Genomic DNA, 20,643 nt, shown 5'->3' with positions numbered 1-20,643 from the left:
AATCATATAATTCATATTGTTCTTGAAGCAGTAAAATTTGATGCGTATAAAGGCTAGTCGCTCTGGACTTGAGTAAGCTTACATTAAACATTTATCCGTCTGACTTAACAAGAGGAAGGGGAAAAAGAGTAGTGTAATATTCTAAAGCTTAATTGTTCTTTTTTGTTTATAAAGATTAAACATAAACTGTCTTGAAAGTAAAAAAGCGCTTCGATACTAGTGGACCTTTCATTGGTCATTTCCTAGTTTATAGTGTCTTTACACTTTATTCACAAGCTATTCGCACACTGATAAAAAAAAATGATAGTTTCAGGCAACAAATAATAATAAAAGAAAGCCCATCAGAAGCAAAAGAATGTGATATAAAAAAAAAAAAGATTAGAAAATGAGTTATTAAATTGATATTAAATACTTACATTATAAAGAAGGTGATTTATAAGAGAAAAAAAGAGAACCAAGAAAAGTGAGTAAACTTGTAAAGAGATTATTAGTATCTTACCCAAAGCGCATTAAATAGGACTGGTTACAGCTATCCCGGAAAGAGCAAATGGAGCGCAAGAGAGAGAGTGGATGAGACAAAATTTGGTAAGAACCAAGCTACCCTCAGCCAACACCGGGTTATTTTCGATGGGCAATCTATAATACTACATACCTAACAAGAGTAAAGAATATAACATACCTTAGGGCTAGCTGGAGAATAGCTGATCTTACTTTTTGGTATAAAGAAAAGAAAAGTCAAGATCAGGTTATTTATATTAAATATCTACCAATTTATCAGTTACATGTTATTTATCAGTGCTGACCACAGTTATCTTTTCTTCTCTCAAAAAGACAGAATTCATTGCCTTTTTAATAATAAAGAAGATATAGAAAATCAACTAAAGTGTAATTGTTATTGATCTTGTAACGTATGCGAATAACTTCTGAGAAGTCTATTGTAAGTTGAACAATAACCTACTTGTTAGTCTCAACGTCTTTGTTGTAAATGATTGGATTTCGCCTATTCAAATAGTGTCGTAGTTATAATATTTATCCAATCATATTATCTTATAAATTAAGCTTCCGATATGATTTTGCAAAGGGGGTCTTTCCTGTCGCGCATTTTCATTTTTTTTCTATTCTATTGATCGTTTATTGATCATAATGACAACACTTCAGGTTTATGCACACAGGCTCAATGATAGCACTCTATGTAAATAAAACAACATTATATTATGCTTATACTTACAACATTGCTATAGCGCCTATTTTAAGAGTGACAATCGCGAATGAATTAAGAGATCAAGTCGAGATGTTTCAAACACTTGAATATCCAAAGTTTTTATCAACTTTACTTCCTGTATTTATGGATATTTTACAAAATGGAAGCCCAGTATTTCAAAGTAATGCACCTGAACAAGTAAAATCGATTGCATTTACTGTATTTAATAGCTATTAAACATGATATGTTATAGAAGCTACGTAATATTATTTTGGAGATTATATACCGATTACCACAAACAGAGCCATTAAAAGAATATGCATATGACTTATGCACCATGTTGATGAACCTCATTCGTGTCGAGAATGAAGACAATGCCGTCGTTTGTGCAAAGATTATTATCGATTTGCATAGAGCTTTTAGAAATGTATTAGAAGATCAAGTGCAGCCCTTCTTGGACATCGTCCTGGATATATTTAAAAATATGGAACAAACAGTAAAAGATCTTTTTGATGCTCCAAGTACTCCTATTGGATCAGCTACAGTAAGCCTTGATATCTTCAATTATTATTCATTAACCTTGGTATTTGTAGCCTGGCATAAACCCTTTACTCGTAGCTTCTCCTAGGCCCAATTCACCTGCTGATGTGCCTGAATCACCTTCAAAACCATTACAAAAGAGTATGTGTAGCTTTAAAGTCTTGACGGAATGTCCAATCATTGTTGTTCTACTCTTTCAAACATATCGACAAATCGCATCAGAAAATATTCAAAAATTCATACCTTTAATCATTCAAGTAAGTTCATTTCTTTTGACTAAACCATCTTAACCTATTCTGTAGATCCTGAGTCTGCAACCAAAACCACAAGCCGAGGCTGCAAACGCTGCGCAGGCTCGTGGCGAAATATTTGTAGGTGTCTGTCCTGAAATCAGAAATCGAGCTTTATACAATGACTTTATGGTAGCTCAAGTGAAAACAATGTCATTTTTGGCGTATATTTTGAAGAGCTATAGCCAATTATTACGACCTTATCAACAACAAATACCAGACTTTGCACTTCGATTACTGAGAGAATGCCCACCAGAATCAACAGCAACAAGAAAAGAGTTGCTAGTTGCTATTAGACATATCCTTTCAAATGAATTCAGGGCTTCATTTGTACCAAAGATTGACTTGTTATTAAATGAAAAAGTTCTTATCGGTACTGGAGTAACTTCTTATGACACTCTGCGGTAATGTCGCTTTTAAAAAAGCAAAGCGTTGTATTGACATTGTTATTATGAGTAGCCCTCTTGCATACAGCATGCTTGCCGATTTTGTTCATCATATTCGCTCAGAACTTTCACCTGCTCAACTCTATCGAACTGTATATATTTATTCTCGTAACCTTCATGATGCTACATTAGCGCCTAGTATTCAAACCATGTGTGGCAAGCTACTACTCAATTTGATTGACTGTATCATTAAAATTCCTGATAAATCAGAAGGAAGAGAACTGCTGATGCGTATTTTGGATGCATTTGCAAGTAAATTCGCTTCGTTAAATATCCTCTTCAAGACGTGCTTAAAGCAGCATTTAAAAAAGAACAACGCCTTGCAATCTTCACAGATATACCCAACCAATAGCAATAGTAATAATAGTACTGTAGAAATACAAGATAGTTTTGATTACGACAGAGCCAAGCCTATAAACGCTACATCGTCCGTACTCGATCCACAGCATGATGGAATCAAAGATGCTCGGTTTTTATTTAAAAACTTTACTGTCGGTTTGAAATCTTTATTCATTGGACTAAGACATTGCAATCCTACGCCTCCACCAGAGACCAATACACAACTATACTCTCAGTTTGTCCAAGGTTTTACACAACAGGACATTCATGTTCTCATAAGGCTTTTTAGAGAAGGACTTGTCTGCTTTGAATACTACAATGTAGATCAGTACGGCCCTAATGGCAGTCTTCCTTTTGAAAACATAAACTATGAAGAACTAAAGAAGACCTCTGTTGGCTGTAATGACCTATCTCTTGTAATTGGCACTCAGGCAACTACAGAAAAGGAGACCTTGGAAACATTCGCAGCTGTTTTTACCCTTCTGGATCCTGCCATTTTCCAAGAAATATTTGTATCTCAAATGGGATTTTTCTTTGACAGGATGCTCATCAATACCTCACTTGTTCACATTGCCCAATACTTTCTAGTCAATGACGTGTCTAGCCAAGGATTTGTTAGCATACTGCTTCAATTTCTAGTGGATCGACTGGAACAGTTGGGTGGAGAAGATATGCACTACTCAGCAGTACAATTGCATTTATTCCGATTATCCTTTCTGGCTATTAATCTATTTCCCAATTTTATTGAACCTGTTCTCCAGCCCTATCTTAGTAGCTTGGTAGTCTCCTGCTTCAAACTATCAGCTAAAGCAAAAGAGCCTGCAAATTACTTTCTATTGCTTCGTGCCATGTTTAAGAGCATCGGTGGTGGTCGTTTTGAACTCTTATACAAGGAAATTGGCCATTTAATTCAAATGATACTCGAAGGCTTGAATTCACTACTGACACTTACCCATAAACCGGAAATGCGAAACTTGCTTGTCGAACTAGCTTTGGCCCTCCCGGTTCGATTAAGCACGCTTTGCCCATATCTACCATTATTAATGAAGCCGCTGGTGATAGCTTTACAAGCTGAAAATGAATTAGTCATTCAGGGCCTCCGTACTATCGAACTTTGTAACGACAACTTAAACCCAGAGTTCCTGGACCCGGTTATGGAGCCTGTAATGCATGAACTGATTACGTCCTTATACAAGTTACTTAGACCACTACCTCATAACCAACAATATAGTCAAGTTGCAATGAGGATCCTTGGTAAACTTGGAGGAAGAAATAGGCGTATCTTAAACACTCCTCCTGTTCTTGACTATAAAGAGCCAATCGAAGATGGTCTTTCTCTTGAAATAATATTTGATCCCAACACCGTCTCCCATAACTTGCCTTTGGACAAATGCCTGAAGTTAGCGTGTCAAACACTAGAAGATCAAGAAGTTGATTTATTTTACAAGAAGCACGCGCATGAATTCTTAAAAACTAATCTTATTATGATGCTTGAACTTGACGAAGGTCCAGATAATCTGACTCAAATTGTTCATTATCGTGTACAGCAATTCTTACAATACAAGTCATCCAACGACAACAGCAACGCCAAGAGCAAGTTGACTAATACGGAAATGATGGATATTGATGAAGTATCTTCTGGATTAGCATCAGAAGAAATGCAGCAGAACGATGCAATTTTGAAGCCAAAAAGATTGAGCAATAGAGGATATACAAGATATTTTTCAAAACGACTTGCGCAAGAAGAAGCATTCCGTACTATACTTGTTGCAATATTGAAAGCATCTGCTATTCCAGCTCTAAGTGAAGATGCATGGCCTTTCTTTAGAGGCATCTGCCGTCATTTCATGCTACTCCACATTAATGAAGCTATTGAAGTGAAGAAAAATGGCTCAAAGTCACTTTTGGACGTAATGGATGAAAAATTATCTGCTCAAAACTTGAGCACAACAATTCTTGTGGATGCCATAGTAAAAATGATATCGTCTGAAGACCCAAATTTCAGACAAAAAGCAGAAGAATCGCTTCAGTTGTGCTTTAATATAGCAGTGAATGTCATGGGCGCAAAAGAGCATGTCTGGAGATTACCTATCTTTAGAGTCTTTGCTTCTCAATTTTGTTCCTATTGCTACAAACAAGATTGGTATCATAAAAGAGGTGGCTGTATTGGTATTTCTATCATTAGCTCTCAGCTAGATATGGGTATTCAATGGATGCGTGAACATGAAATAGAATTCATTCGTGCTTTGCTCTTTGTCTTGAAAGATGCTTCACCTGAAATGGCCAATGCTAACACTACAGAAGCTACACAAACTTTAGCTCATGTTCTCAAGGTGTGTAATAGACCTGACGATGACGAATCTGAAGAAAGTCAGCAAAAGTTTCAAAACTTGATAGCTTTGCTTTTAAGTGAACTTTCTAACTCAAATAGCGCTGTGCGTGAGGCTATACAGTCATCATTTCAACTTTTGGCAGATCTAACAGGAAACGAAGTAACAGAACTTTTGGCTCCAGTCAGAGAACGTCTTGTTGCGCCTATTTTTGCCAAACCATTACGTGCTTTACCTTTTGCTATGCAAATTGGCCATATAGACGCTATTACTTATTGTCTCACCCTTCGACCGCCCTTTCTAGAATTCAACGATGAACTGATTCGATTGCTACATGAAGCACTTGCACTTGCTGATGCAGAAGATGAAGCGCTAGTAAGCAAAAGCTCACAACAGAAAAATGCAACTTCTTTGATGAATTTACGTATCGTGTGTGTACAACTTTTGTCAGCAGCCATGGCGTGTTCTGACTTTTCTAACCAGCGTCAGACACGTATGGGCACGCGTATTATTCAAGTATTTTTTAAATCATTATATTCCTCAACTCCAGAGGTGGTAGAAGCAGCCCATCGTGGCCTTAAGCAAGTACTATCTCAACAAAGTAAGCTCCCAAGGGAGCTCTTACAACAAGGTCTTCGTCCCATCTTGTCCAACCTATCAAATCATCAAAAGTTGACAGTCTCGGGCTTGGAAGGGCTTGCAAGATTGTTGGAGCTTTTAACTGTCTACTTTAAAGTTGAGATCGGCAAGAAGCTGTTGGATCATCTCACACAATTGGCCGACCCAAGTGCTCTGCAAGAGGCTGCTGGAACTGCACTATGTAATAATCATTCTGTGAAAATTATTGTGGCAATTTTGAATGTTTTCCACTTGTTGCCTGCTGCTGCACACATTTTCTTGGACAGTCTTGTTTCAGCTGTGTTAAAGATGGAATCACATTTGCGCTGTTCAGTCTCAAGCCCGTTTAGGCCTAATCTTATCAAGTATTTAAACAGATATCCTGCTGAAGCAGTGGCATATTTTTACGATCGACTTGACCGCCCTCAGTACAGTCGTCTCTTCATTGATATCCTTGGTGTTGAAAATGCTGTTCAGCTCCGTGATGAGGTCTCGAAATCTACTAGTCAACTTTTGGAAAAGACCCTCAAAGTGCCTGACGACTCATCTCTTCATTATCAAGGCGTATTGATAGTCCGTGAGGTAGTACGATATGACACAAACTGGTTAAGCGGACAGCCTGACGTATTGGCGACGTTGATAGAGCTCTGGCGCTCACCCACTCGGTTTGTATCAATGAAAAATGATGACCAAGAAGCTATACGCGTCACTCGGGAATCCTTGTACCTATCTCAAATCTTTATATCTCATATTCGTGCAAATCCAGACAATGTTGATCTTATCTTTGAAATTGCACGCTTGTTTGCACAAGAATCAGTCATGGATCTTTCTTATCTTCGAGAATTCTTCTTCAAGGACGTTGCTTTGAAGTACACTGCTAAAAACAAGCGACTCATTTTAGAAAGATTCCTTCAGCAATTTCATGAACCTTCTCTCTCTACTCTTTACCGTATGATGTTTCTTCGACATGTCATAAACCCCTCCTTGTTAACAGCAATGGTTCAAAAGAATGGCGAATATACAAATATCCTAGATTCAGCCATAATGGAACAACTTGTGCGAAGAGTCTGGGGCTACTCTATCTCAGATTCAGTTGATGACGACCAATATGCTGAAGACTCTCTCAGAATTGAACTTCTTCAACTGACGGCCATGATAATTCAATATGCGCCAGACTTGCTAGCTGATTTGCGTAAAGAAGTGATAAAATTTGGCTGGAACTACATACGTCTTGACGATGCTACTTGTAAACAAGCTGCTTATGTTTTGATTGCTCGTTTTATTACAGCATTCGAAACACCTAGCAAAATAGTTATACAAATTTATGCTGCTTTACTACGTTCCCATCTTTCTGAAGCACGACCCTTGGTCAGGCAAGGATTGGACATCATTTCACCAGTTCTTCCTTCTCGTGTATCTCAAACAGCGAATGAGCGCATTCCTACTTGGATTCGTTTGACTCGCAAAGTGATTGTTGAAGATACTCATAGTATTTCACAAATGGTTAACGTATATCAACTGCTTGTTCGTCACCCAGAGTTGTTTTATGATTACCGTGAGCATTTTTTGCCTCAAATAGTAAATGCACTACCCAAGCTTGGACTATTTCAAAATGTTACACCTGAAAATAAGCTTTTAACAGTCGAACTCGCAGAGCTGATTTATAATTGGGAACAAAAACGCCTACAACACCAAGCTAGAAAAGATGAGGGGAGTCATGGACCAGTTGCTACTCCCGAAAAGAGGTCACTTGAACAATCTTCTACAGACACCTCATCAAAGAAACTAAAGAAAGAGAATGGTAGCGGTGAAGTTAAATCAGTACCTACTGCAACTGAATCGGTAACATTGGCTACCAACGGATCTAAAAGATATGTACCTCCTTTGACCTTACGAGAGAATATCATTGGTTTCTTGGTTCGATTGGCATGTACAATATATAATCCTACGGACGCTATGCAAAAGAAACTGGTACAACGCGTATTGGAGCTCATAAAGAACTTTCTCCAGCCTTCTTTTTGGCCGGATGTTCATGTCAAGTTCATTCACTTGGAGCGAACATTGGCTATGAAAGATATGAATGACATATATCTACCAAGTATATGCAATGCTTTAGAAATCTTAAATGTTGACATTAGTCGTAAACCAGCTGACTGGTTTCTTGTTAATATGGGTCCATTATATCGTCTATTAGAAAACTGTATCAAATCTGACACTGTTCGCATCCATACAACGCTTCAACCAGTATTAGCATGTATATTCAAGTCTATAAACCAAACAATCAACCCAGAAGGCAAGGAACATCAGCAATCAGATGCTTCAGCTTTTATATCTCTAGTAGAATCGACCATTGTGGATGGTATTGCTAATACGAGTAATACATATGGAATTTTGAAGCTGCTTCAAGCATACTGTACTGGTCGAAGTGAAAAATTAGATCAGTTTATTCCTGGTATTGTCAAATTACTTCAAAAACTTACCAGGGAACATGCGCTTTCTACTCAATCTACTGGCTCTTCTAATCCAGACTCTCAGGTCAATCTATTGATTCTTAGCCTTGGTCTTTTGAAAATGAGAGTATCTTATTTGGGTGATCAACGTCGTTGGTTTCTTGCTTGCTTGACTCAGTTAATTGAAAAATCACCAGACATTCAACTTCTACACGCCATTTTAGATATGGTTACCGAATGGACCCTTGATAAAACAGAACCATTTCCAACGATTAAAGAAAAAGCTAGTCTATTGGTCACAATGATGAGCTTGCAAAATCGCAATGACAGTCGACTTACTGAGGATTATCTTGAATTGGTCTTGAAGATTTATAGTAATCCTGTCTTTGCAAGGTCTGAACTTACCGTTCGCTTGGAAGAAGCGTTTCTATCGGGAGCCAAAAGCAAAAACGCACAAATCCGTTCACAATTTATGCGTGTACTTGATCGTAGCCTGAACCGCACACTTCATACACGGTTGAACTATATTCTAGGTGTGCAGAACTGGGAATCATTAGCAGATAGCTTTTGGATTCATCAAGCATTGGATCTGTTGCTTGGTGCTATTCATGCCAGCTCTCAACTATCATTTTCTCATGTTTTGACAGCCATGTCGATAAATGCCGCTGGAAGTGAAGATGAACCTCAAGCATCAGAGACATCTGTGGAGATCAAGAATACGATAGAAGAGCATCAGCAATTCTTACAAAGCTTACAGAAATATACTGTACATAACATTATCGTAAATATTCGTCAGTTACAATACCTTGACAGTAAGGTGTGCTTTCAACTTTGGGTTAGTATGTTTTCAATGGCATGGTCTGAGCTAAATGATCTTGAATGTCAAGAAATGGGTAAGATGATCATTCAACTACTTGCAAGGGATTATCATGAAAAGCAATCTAGTTTGCGTCCAAACGTTGTTCAAGCCTTGATGTCTGGTATTGCACATGTAAATCCAAATATCAAGTTACCTCCTCACTTGATCAAGTACCTGGGTAAAACCTACGATGCTTGGTATACTTCTATTGAAATTCTTCAAAGATCAACTGATGCTGCTCGATTGGCTTCTCTTCCTAATGATGGCATAAATAGTCAAGAATGTATCTGGGACGCTTTAGCTGATATGTTTTCCAGCTTAAGTGAGCATGATATGTTTTATGGTTTATGGAAACACTGCTGTACCTATGCAGAAACAAACATCGCTTTATCTTTTGAACAAAGTAATATGTGGTCACAAGCTCAAACAATGTATGAAAATGCCCAAATTAGAGCTCGTAATGGTGTATTACCTTTCACAGAATCTGAATACATGCTCTGGGAGGACCACTGGGTCTTATGTACCGAAAGACTTCAGCAATGGGATGTTTTAGCTGACTTATCCAAACATGATAACAATCCGAAGCTGCTTCTTGACAGTGCTTGGCGCTTATCCAATTGGGCTGTTGATAGAGAGTTGCTGGAACAAACAGTCTCTCAAGTGAAAGGCTCGAGTACACCGCTTATGAAAGTATACGAAGCATTTTTAGCCCTCATTAAACCACAAACAACTGACGATAGGCTTGAAGAATTCACTCGTGTATATGAAGAAGGCATCCAGATTAGCTTAAAACAGTGGTATACATTGCCAAGGGTGGTATCACAGAGCCACATATCGTTATTACAAATATTTCAACAGTATTTAGAGCTTCGTGAGGCAAGTCAAATATTTAATAATTTAGCAAATACAAATGCACAGAACCTCGAACAAAGGTCCAATGAACTTCGCATTATCCTCGGATCTTGGCGCGATCGATTACCAAATATATGGGAGGACATCAACTTTTGGAGTCATACAGTTGCTTGGCGCCAGCAAATATTCAATGCGATTAATCGTGCATATGTGCCTTTAATCCCATTGCTTCCTATTCAAGGAGCAAATCAGAACATGAATTCTGTTGCTTATCGTGGCTATCACGAAACGGCGTGGATTATTAATCGCTTTGCGCATGTAGCAAGAAAGCATGATTTAGACAATGTATGCACCACTTCCTTGGCCAAAATTCATACATTACCTAGCGTCGAGGTCCAGGAAGCATTCTTAAGGCTACGTGAACAAGTTAAATGCTATTACAAGAATCCATCTCAACATAATGCTGGCTTAGATGTGCTAAATAACGCCAATATATCATATTTCAACCACGAACAACAAGCAGAATTATTTGTCTTGAAAGGCAAACTGTTGGCAAAACTGAACTATTATAACGAAGCTAATGAATCATTTGTTAATGCTGTACAAGTCATTCGATCTAATCAGCCTATCAACAATACTCAAGGTTCTCAACCTACTCAGAATCCGCAAACACAAGCATCGTTTGGAAAAGCTTGGGCCGCATGGGGCGAATATAACCACCAAAGATTTAAAGAGAATCCTCAAGCTTTAAGTTGGGCTAACCATGCTGTAAGCTGTTATTTACAAGCAGCGGAAGTGTATAAAAATGCTAGATCAAGAAAATACCTCCTACGTGTTTTATGGTTACTTGGCTTGGATGATCAAAATGGAAGTATTTCAAATGCGTTCGAGGCTTATACAGGAGATATACCAGTGTGGTACTACATTACATTTATTCCTCAACTTTTAATGGGAATACAACAAAAAGAAAGCAAATATGCACGCACTATTCTTATGCGAATTGCTAAACATTATCCTCAGGTTTGATTCATTTGCAAAGAATAAGAGCTGTTTTACTCAACTTAACCTTGTAGGCATTACACTTTCAATTAAGAACTGCTAAAGAAGAAGTTCTGAAACGCATGAATATGACAAATACCTTATCAACTGCAAAAAATAGTACAGAAAGTGTAAATAACAATGATATAGAAACCAAGGATGCAGCCACTTCAGCAAAGGGTTCTGATAAAGCTGAGACTGGAAATACTGAAATCAGTGAAGGAAAGCATGAAGATAGGATGGATACGGATAATGATTCTTTGGAGAAACCAACACATGAACAAGACATAAAGAAGGAAGATGAAGGCTATGATAGAAGTAAAGTGAAAGCTGAGGAAAAGGAAATGCAGACAACATGTGATAACGATGATAAATCTTCAAATACTGAAGGAGATCAGCCCAACAAGTCTTTAGATCAAGCAACAACCAAGGCTCCAACCCCAACTCACCCTTATGATGAGATTATGTCCATGTTAAAGACCGGCTATCCATTATTAGCTCTATCTATGGAAACGATGGTAGACCAAATTCAGCTGAAATTTAAGCCTCAGCCTGATGAGGAGATGTATCGACTCGTTGTGGCTTTATACAATGAAGGTGTACAGGTACTTTTTTTTACAGCATTAGTATATAATGTAGAGCATCACTGATGATAGGCTATAGCAACTTCTTGCTCGCTTAATGAACCCAAATGACAACCTTGAGCTAACCAATGCAACTATGAGCAACATTGCTCGATTTGCTAGCAGTCTTTATCCAGGCAATATAAAAACAGCATTTGTACATGACTTTGCAAAATCCAAGTTGAACCTAGAAGAGTATGTGGCTAAACTAAGACTGTGGAGAGACAAATTTGAGGCCATGCTGGATTCTAGGCCACATAAACAAAAACTAGAGGCATCGAGCCACTATCTGGTAGAATTTCAACATCAAAAGTTTGATGACGTTGAGATTCCTGGTCAATATTTAATGCTAACCGACAATGCAAACAACTTCTTACGTATTGATCGCTTTTTACCAGAAGTAGAAATTATTCGTAACTATGGAAACTGCTTCCGACGCATTACTATTAGAGGGCATGATGGCAGTCTTCATCCATTTGTTATTCAGAATCCATCAGCTCGACAGTTTAGACGAGAGGAAAGACTCATGCAACTGTTCCGTTTACTCAATGGTGTTCTGGAGCGCAAGAGAGATAGTCGCATGCGTAACTTGGATTTCCATCTACCCCAAATTGTTCCTCTGGCACCCAACGTTCGTATGGTTAGCGATGATCCCTCTTATTGCACACTTTACGAAATCTATGAGGATCATTGTGACAACACGAATATGCACAAAGATGAGCCACTTTCCCTGTTTGTCGAAAAACTCAAAAATAGCATTAACAAAGCCAATGAGGTGAGTCTCTTTTATACCAACGAAAGAAGTAAAGCTCATTTTTATATACTATAGGCTACTAATATCAAAATGGAGATGCTTAACTTGAGAATAGAAATTAACGAAGAGATTGCCAAAACGATGGTTCCACAGGATATCTTGAGCAAGGTATTACGCATAATGTCTTAAAGATAGTGAAACATATTAACAAATAACTAGTACATGCTTCGATCACTTGCATCTTATGATGACTATTGGTTCCACCGTAAGCGATTCATTGCTCAGTACGCAACAGCAACCTTTATGACCTACTTATTTAATGTGGGTCATCGTACACCTCATAAAATTACTATATCTCGTCAAACGGGTAACATTTGGATGACGGAGTTCTTGCCTGGTAAGAGAAGAAAGCTATGAAACGATACAACTGAAACTAAACTACATGTTTAGGTTGGGATCAAAATAACCTTGTACTTGGCAGTGGTGAATCTGTTCCTTTTAGATTTACGCCCAATATTCAAAATTATATGACAAAGATTGGCATAGATGGTCTCTTCTCTAGTTGTCTTATGGCTACAGCAAGTAGTCTAACAGAATTTGGATTGGGACTAGATGATTATCTATGTCTTTTTGTTAGAGACGAGATAATATCTTGGTTTTTAGCTAATCAGCAAAGTATACCAGAGGGACAAGTACGTGAGCTTGTACAGACTAATGTGGGTCATATGATTGCAAAAGCTCGCCTACTAGCATGTAAATCAGACATTGAAAAGGTATAAAGTATGCTTTTATAAATGACTGTTTCTAATCTTCTATTTTGTAACAGACAATACAGTCAGAAAGGCCTGTGTGTCAAAACATAATTGAATTAATTTCACAAGCAAGTAATCCACAAAGATTGGCTCAAATGGAATGTACTTGGATGCCATGGCTATAATATATACTCTTAATAAACTTACAAATAAAAACTTATATCGTTATCATGCGTCATTTTTATTTGATAACCAAATATTATCACATACGACGTATTACTCATTTTATCAAGATGGATTAAACCCAGGAGCACTACTAGACTTTTGGTGGCCTTTTGAAGGAAAAGAAGCTCTCCAATGTTATGTTTTGATTTGTAAATAAAGATACTACATGTGCATTCCCTGTCAATAAATAAGCGCGGAACCCCGATTTTTATTACCTTTTCTTAAAGTTTTAATAAATAATCCAATATGTCTTCCAGAAGTTCTCAAAGCATCGTCCCCAGAAACGTAAGGGACTCTCATCTTTTACAAGGGCCGCATTATAGGTCAACATGATAACAACAGAAATGCCCAGGAGATTGATGACTTTCTTGACACCCCACAGTCGACAATTAAAAGTGTCATTAATAAGTACGAAGAGGAAGGCGTTGAAGCTCTTTCTCCTTGACCTGGGCGCCCCAACAAGCTGAGCAAGGCTGACGCGACTGCTCTTGTTCTCGGTGTAAAGCGTAACCCACAGAAGCCATTTGGTTATCATCAAATCACGCTCGCTCAGGCTAACATCGAAGTCTGTCTTAACACAGTTAAGAAATATCTGAAAGAGATGGGTTATGGTTCTTACTCCATGGCTCATAAGCCTTTACTCACCAACGTCCACAAGCGCAACAGACGCCACTGAGCTATGGAGCATAAAGATTGGACAGTGGACCAGTAGAACAACGTAATCTAGTCGGATGAATCTCGGCTCACTGTCATGGGGAATGATAGCTTTGGGAAAGTCATCAGGAAGGAAGGAGAGCGCTACCAAGAGTGCTATATTATGCCAGTCCTGAAATTTGGCAAAGGCTCAATGATGGTCTGGGGCTGCTTCTGGTCTGGCGGTTATGGTCCTTTGGCGATATTGAAAGGTTCCGTTGACCAAGCGGCATATACCAAATGCCTAGAAGACCACTTCTTTCCTTGGTCTGAAAAATTGAAAGAGGAAGAGAAGATAGACTTCATATTTCAAGAAGATGACGCTACCTGCCATACTGGCAAACGGAGCAAGTGGTACAAGCAGAGACATCAAATCAAGGCTTTGATAATTGGCCAAGTCAAAGTCATGATTTGAACCCAATCGAGCATTTGTGGTGAGCCCTCAAGCATCATGTTCGTCAGAAAAGACATCAAATACACAATGTAGAGCAGCTCAAGGGTGTCTTTCATGATGAGTGGAAGATGTTGCCACTTGAACTGGTGGAGGAGCTTGTTGCAAGTATGCCCTCTAGATGTCAAGCTAAAGGAAAGTCATATATCTCTGTTATATAAACTTCAAATATTCATCAGTTTATACTGAAGTATGCAAGATTGAGATTTGGATATTGGTATTTATTCGTAGGGAATGTATTTATACGCAAGATAAATTTATAGAACAGGACAGTCATTTTGATCTGCTTTATCAGCTTTCAATCGATTCAAATCTCCTTTTAGCCAAAAGCAAGGTAGATTACCAATTGCAACAGCTATGACCACAAATATCATTGAGGCATTCATATTATAAGGCGGCACACTGTCTGGACCTGCTCGTAAAGCATCTATAGCAATAGAAAATATAAGTAAAGCTATAGTCATAGCTGCCCACATAATACATGAGCTGATTGATTCTGAGACAGGGTATGTTACTATTGGTAAATGTTATATTAAACTGAAAAGAAGAAAAAGCTGCATATGTTATTATATATCTTACTTTCAGCGGCTAATTCAAAATAAATAGGAAATAGTGCATAACAAAAGAAACCGTTTATGATGCATGTCAAAAGAACAATTGGAAAGGCGTTGGGTATAACTAATAACTATAAGTATACTTTTCTTAAATACTATCTTATACTTACAATTGAAAATAAATAAGAAATAACTGAATACAGACATTGGAGTAAATAGCTTGAGAAGCATAAGATGCTGAGCCGTCTTACCGATCCAGTAACCGGTAGTGACTATAAAAGAAATGTGTTAACGCTGATTACATTAAAACTAGATGTAACACTTTACGTCCACCTATACATCCTGCTAACACTACTGAGGCCGCGCATAAGCCAGAGCTTTGTTCACTGTATCCAAAAGGCGTGAGGGCTTCTATGATCAGTAGGGAAACTGAGAAAGTCATGCCTGCAGTTACTGACGCTAGTAAAGTCAGCCACCAGAATCTTATATTTTTGGAAAGGTGTCTTAATCCAACCAAAAATGGCTCCCTTTCTACAGTTGCTGATAGGCAGGGAGGCACAGATGGCTTCTTTGGTATAAAAAAAGTTGGTATTGCTACTACAGTTGCAAACGCTGAAACACACAGCAGCTAAAACTACTTGGTCAATAACCATAATAACAAAAATAATAGGGCTATTGCTTATTCTACCATTATTGGTATTTCTTGTAGAGTTGGTGTTACCAGAGGCAAAATTAATGGACCAAGGGCCATGCCAATTTGAACAGCTGGATAGAGAGCAACGGTGAGGTCATGAAGAAATAAGAGTGAGTTTTTGCTCTTACATAAACAGGTGTTTGCAATTCCTCTGTGCTTTGGTGCAAACCAGACCGAGACAAACTAGATCATAGTTAAATTCAGTTGCGGTGAGCTTTTTGTGTTATATTACCTTTGCACCAATGCTATTGATATGTTGAATAATGTAGTAATATGATTAAAAAAAACTTACTTATAAGCTAATGGTCCACCCAAGCTTGCAATAGCTTGTCCAGTCATAAATATAGCGTATCTTTTTTCAGGAAGCACCATGATTGATATCGTCCGAACCCAGCATCCTACTGCATTCAGTATTCCGCATAATATAAGCTAAATAAAACAAAGACGTTAGAAAACATATAGTATTCTTCATACGGTGATCATCATTTTACTTACAGATAGCTTTATGCCCAAGACGTCATAAGCAAGAGGAGATAACAATGAGACAAGTGTAGTAAGTATGGCAGAAACATTTGATAGCCAATTTAACTGTGTTAAGGAAATGTTCATCCATTCAGATAACATACTTGGTACACTTGAAGCTGTCATCCACATCACTGCACAACTACAATTAAGTAGAAGGCATACAACTGTTACTATCCATGCGGCGAATGTTGTTTTCTCTTCCGGTATTAGCTTTATGTCGCTCTGTGGGTCATCTGATGATATAATGCTCTCACTTGAATCTATAAATATGTAAGTAATCTATATTGGACAATGTATTTATCTAGAACACCTTGTAACGTCTTTTTTTTGTGGCATAACATGCTAAAAGTGAAGAGAAACTGAAAGAAAAAGAGAAAAAACCGCGTAAGGGTTTATTATGCATAAGGAGAAGTTATGTTGACGCATAATAGTCCTATTTAATATGCTTTTATTTAGCAAAAACAGCTGTTATAAGGGGTATGCCAAAAGTAAACATTGTATTGTAGAGTATCATCAAGCATAAAGCACAATTCTTGTACTCAATTTCCCAAAAGTAATCTGGCAATTGAAAGGGAGAGTGAACAAAACACCGTCTATTCGTGACATAGATATTGTCAGTCCTGAAGGATTAAGTATCGATTTTCTTGCAATGGCGTTATCATTTGTGCGCAAACTTATCCGAACAACTCTTCATAATGATGCCAAAGCCGCATAATGCACAAATGCTCTTCCCTATAGCGGTTTACGACCAGGTTACAAAGCCCTTGCGTATGAATGGTACTAATTGTCATATTGCGCTTATATATAAGCAGTCATAGTTTTCTATAGGAACAAGTTGGAAACGGTTAGAGACGGCTCCATTTTCCGAGGATAACACGACGTTACCACTTATTTGGCAAACTAACATAATCAATATATGTGACTACCCTTATTTATTTTGTAAAGGGTACAGAGTGCATACATTAATACTTTCCAGGGCAACCATTATTTTCAAAGAGTACATTTTATACTATAATTTATGCATAGAAATAATAAGTAATGACGACGTTTATCCTTAAAAGCTGTGTATCAATCTCGACAGCATAGTCTGGAGTTCGATCCTGTTATGTCTATGGCAACTATACATTGGTCATTTACATAGAAAAGTTGAGTATTTGCTTTATAATGTCACATTTATGAAATGAAGAAAACATATATTGTGCATGCTTAAATGTTCTATGTGTCTTGAAAGGTCACCCAGCTTTGTGCCACCATTGGACAGTGGCATTTTATTTAACAAAAAATTGATTTTGAAAAGTCCAACACAAATTTAGTAAAGAAAGCTGTTTTTAACAGCAGCACTTTTGGTTTTGGCAATGCACTATTTTAAGAAAATGATAACTTACTTTTTATATTTTGACATGGCTTTTATATGTAAACAATTTGATGTGATAGCAGTGATAGGGAAAGCTGGTTTGACACTCCAATAAACCTAAAAGATACCTCTTCTATCGGCTGTACAAATAAGGAAATTTTTAAAAAATGACACAAATCGGAGAATTTGACAACGTGGCAACAGAAATATGCACTCTGCTATATATATGAATGGAGAATGTGTAACTTAACAACGTGGCATATTGTAGTAACCATGGTAAAATGAAAAGAAAAAAGAAGAAAAGGAAAAGGAAAGGAAAAAGTAAACGCTCTTGAAGTGATTGTACTTCTCTTTTTTTGATAGTTTTTATTTCAATCATTTTTCTCTTGTCTCTAAATTTGTAATAAAAAGATATTTTTTTTATATATATTTATTCTATTTTTATTATATGTAACAAATGACAAATAACCGAGAAGATAATTCAACCTCAACTTCTGAATCCACTATCCCATATTATGGAAGTAGAGTGCCCAGACAATCAGCCGGTGAAGTAGATAATATCATATTTAATATGATGGATGATATAAAGAACGCGGCGTTTGAAGAAAAAGGTGAAACCTCTTTGTATGTGTATGTGATGACCTGATTAACTCTTTAAGATATAAAGAAGAAACGAAAGAAGCAAAGAATGATAATAACGATGATAGGAAACTTAACCGTATCTATTGGAATATAAGAATATTACTAATATCTATTGTTATTCTATTGTTTGTCGTTGGTAAGTATTAAACGCATTTACAAACTAAGGCTAATGTGTAGAGTAGGAACAGTTCTATTAAGCGAATTAACCAAGAAAAAAGTCTAGATGGAATCAATTTTATTCTAAAAAAAGCTTGTGCTTACACATAAAGGAATTAAAAATTAAAAAAGTTAAACAATGTACAAATGAAGCTGTTATTTCTTTGATGAAGATGATAACAAAGACCTTTTTACGGTTGTCTCCGCAGCTCGGCTGGTCGAAGATAATTGATGAGATGAGGGTGTTACTGTTCTACGAATGGTATTTGCTGAGGGTGTCACTGGTCTGCTGATAGGTTTGGATGCAATTCTAGATGTAGGACGAGAAGATGGTACAGATGAACGAATAGAGGAAGTAACACTTGCAGATCGATTAGACGACACTGGAGTGCGTTTGGATGGAATGACACTTGGTGAGCGATTAGAAGGAACAATGCTTGGCCGAGAAAGAAGTTGTGAAGAGCTTTGAAGTTTCTTCAAGGATGAAATTTCATCCAATGCTTCATTTAACTTGTGTTGCATTATCTTCTTTTCTTCTGCTTCCTTTTTGAAATTAGATTTCAAATCATGTAGTTGATCCAGTACCCTTGACATCATGGATTCCATATCTGCTCTCGCCTTTGACTCATTGCGTAAACGAGTCTCTAATGGCTTGATCAAGCTGACAGTATCCTCCATCTTTTGTTCATATGTCTTTCTAAGGTTGACTTCATGCTCTAATCTTTCATGCAAAACCTTGTGTTGATGATCCATCAAGATTGTCATATCTTCCATTGCTTTTTCAAATGCAATACGCATAGCAGTTTCTTCATTTAAGCGATGTTCTAATTGATGAATACGGTCTAAGAGGTGGTTATAATTTTGCTTATGTATTGTATTATTTATAGTTGCTAGACCAGCCAGCACACGGTAATGTGGATTTAATCTTTGTTTGCGTCGATAATTGTAACCTCTCCATGCTGCTTGTATCTTTACTGCAGCTAATGTACGAATGGTATCTGAATCCAAAAAGTCATCGTCATCCAAAGGGATGAATTTCGAACTTGATTCAATAGGTAGTTCCTTTCTATAGTCATCCTCATTATCGTCGTAGCCCTCATCTGAGTAATCAGATTGGTGAATGATCATTGGTGGTTTAGTCTTGCTCAATTTGATCAAGACTACTTTGGATCCTATACTCTGGTTTTCATCATTATCGTCATCATCAAGTTGATAAGGGTGTACACTTGTATTTCGAACGACATGATGATCTTCAGTTGGGAATATGTAATCATGCTCATCCCAATTAATTCTTTCTTCTTCAGGCACCCTTTCAAGATAAAGTTGTCTATGTTGTGCAGATAAAAATGAAGATGGACCTAATGGGTTCTGTTTGATAGTTCCTGTCGAGTCGTATGATTCTTCTCTATCATGACGTCTATATTGAGAAGGTAATTGAAGAGGTGACAATTGATGATCTGAAATGAATTCGGTCTTGTTTGGAAATGATTCATTAATATAATATAATAAATCGTCAACCTCTTCTACTTCATCATCATCTTCGTCAAACTGATGTTGATCATTATCTAACTGTGGATCATAGCAGTCGTGGAAATCAGTAGAAATGGTTGTAAAGGATGATTCATCAAAGTATTCATCATCATTTTCAATGCTAGATTCGATAGCCATAATACGTGATCTTGGTGGGAATTCATATTCATATAATTCGGGTGCGAGCCTTTGAGTGACTTCAATTATAGGTGTCGCCTAATAGAAATAAATATTATATAAACACCAATTAGATTTTTGTACTACTTTTACCACGTTTTATTACTATTATTATTCTTTAGGCTTACCTGAATTTTATCTTGAAATGTAGACGTCGGGTGATGAAGCATAATTGGAGAAAAATTGGTTGCCATAGTGATATAAAAGTGAATGGAATGGGTTAAAGGATGTTATTATAAGATTATACTAAAAAGTAATAGTAATAGTAATAATAATATTATTATTAATAAAAAATAAAAAAGGAAAAAAAACTGTAAGCGCGGTAAAGAAAACGATTCTATTCGAAGTAAAGAAAGTAAGAAAAGTGTAATTCAACGAAAAAGAGAAAAAGAAGAAGAAAATAAAATAAAATGTATTTAAAATAAAAATAGGGAAAACGTGATTACATGGTTCCAAATAAAGCATCTTTCCTTCGAGAACATTTTCCGGGAGGGACAGGCAGGCAGAAAGACAGACAGACAAAGAGTGAGCTGGGGAAGGATCATCAGCT

At 37.2% G+C, this 20,643-nt stretch overlaps 4 protein-coding genes across 4 annotated transcripts; 2 read left to right on the top strand and 2 right to left on the bottom strand.

Annotated features, from left to right (window-relative positions):
* Positions 1-1,095: 1,095 nt before the first annotated feature.
* On the top strand, positions 1,096-13,447 carry RHIMIDRAFT_217599 (uncharacterized protein). Its single transcript, XM_023607332.1, has 12 exons — positions 1,096-1,192; positions 1,242-1,399; positions 1,455-1,745; positions 1,795-1,998; positions 2,044-2,435; positions 2,491-10,945; positions 10,999-11,568; positions 11,627-12,361; positions 12,416-12,508; positions 12,560-12,737; positions 12,791-13,113; positions 13,167-13,447. The coding sequence occupies exons 1-12, from the start codon at positions 1,144-1,146 to the stop codon at positions 13,275-13,277; spliced, it is 11,559 nt and encodes a 3,852-aa protein (XP_023463879.1). The 5' UTR covers positions 1,096-1,143; the 3' UTR covers positions 13,278-13,447.
* A 1,271-nt stretch (positions 13,448-14,718) lies between these two features.
* Positions 14,719-16,333, bottom strand: RHIMIDRAFT_239652 (MFS general substrate transporter; the record flags this gene model as incomplete). Its single annotated transcript, XM_023609211.1, has 9 exons — positions 14,719-14,888; positions 14,943-14,975; positions 15,041-15,139; positions 15,186-15,287; positions 15,343-15,583; positions 15,737-15,892; positions 15,942-15,954; positions 16,002-16,138; positions 16,205-16,333. 9 exons carry the CDS (start codon positions 16,331-16,333, stop codon positions 14,719-14,721), a joined length of 1,080 nt encoding a protein of 359 aa, XP_023463878.1.
* A 1,660-nt stretch (positions 16,334-17,993) lies between these two features.
* On the top strand, positions 17,994-18,453 carry RHIMIDRAFT_293580 (uncharacterized protein; the record flags this gene model as incomplete). Its single annotated transcript, XM_023613999.1, has 3 exons — positions 17,994-18,199; positions 18,256-18,366; positions 18,413-18,453. Exons 1-3 carry the CDS (start codon positions 18,046-18,048, stop codon positions 18,451-18,453), a joined length of 306 nt encoding a protein of 101 aa, XP_023463877.1. The 5' UTR covers positions 17,994-18,045.
* On the bottom strand, positions 18,442-20,541 carry RHIMIDRAFT_293579 (uncharacterized protein). The gene is made up of 2 exons (XM_023613998.1): positions 20,222-20,541; positions 18,442-20,132 (listed from the first exon to the last, which is right to left on the bottom strand). Exons 1-2 carry the CDS (start codon positions 20,285-20,287, stop codon positions 18,543-18,545), a joined length of 1,656 nt encoding a protein of 551 aa, XP_023463876.1. The 5' UTR covers positions 20,288-20,541; the 3' UTR covers positions 18,442-18,542.
* Positions 20,542-20,643: the final 102 nt, after the last annotated feature.

Source organism: Rhizopus microsporus (assembly GCF_002708625.1).
Source record: "Rhizopus microsporus ATCC 52813 unplaced genomic scaffold scaffold_14, whole genome shotgun sequence".
Taxonomy (NCBI): Eukaryota; Fungi; Mucoromycota; class Mucoromycetes; order Mucorales; family Rhizopodaceae; genus Rhizopus; species Rhizopus microsporus.
This window is presented reverse-complemented; position numbering and strand designations above follow the sequence as displayed.

Coding starts and splice junctions, on each gene's coding strand:
- RHIMIDRAFT_217599 (XM_023607332.1), top strand. CDS start 1,144: ATGACAACACTTCAGGTTTATGCACACAGGCTCAATGATAGCACTCTA. Junction 1,746..1,794: donor CTCCTATTGGATCAGCTACA/GTAAGCCTTGAT, acceptor TGGTATTTGTAG/CCTGGCATAAACCCTTTACT. Junction 1,999..2,043: donor TCATACCTTTAATCATTCAA/GTAAGTTCATTT, acceptor CCTATTCTGTAG/ATCCTGAGTCTGCAACCAAA.
- RHIMIDRAFT_293579 (XM_023613998.1), bottom strand. CDS start 20,287: ATGGCAACCAATTTTTCTCCAATTATGCTTCATCACCCGACGTCTACA. Junction 20,133..20,221: donor CATTTCAAGATAAAATTCAG/GTAAGCCTAAAG, acceptor TATTTCTATTAG/GCGACACCTATAATTGAAGT.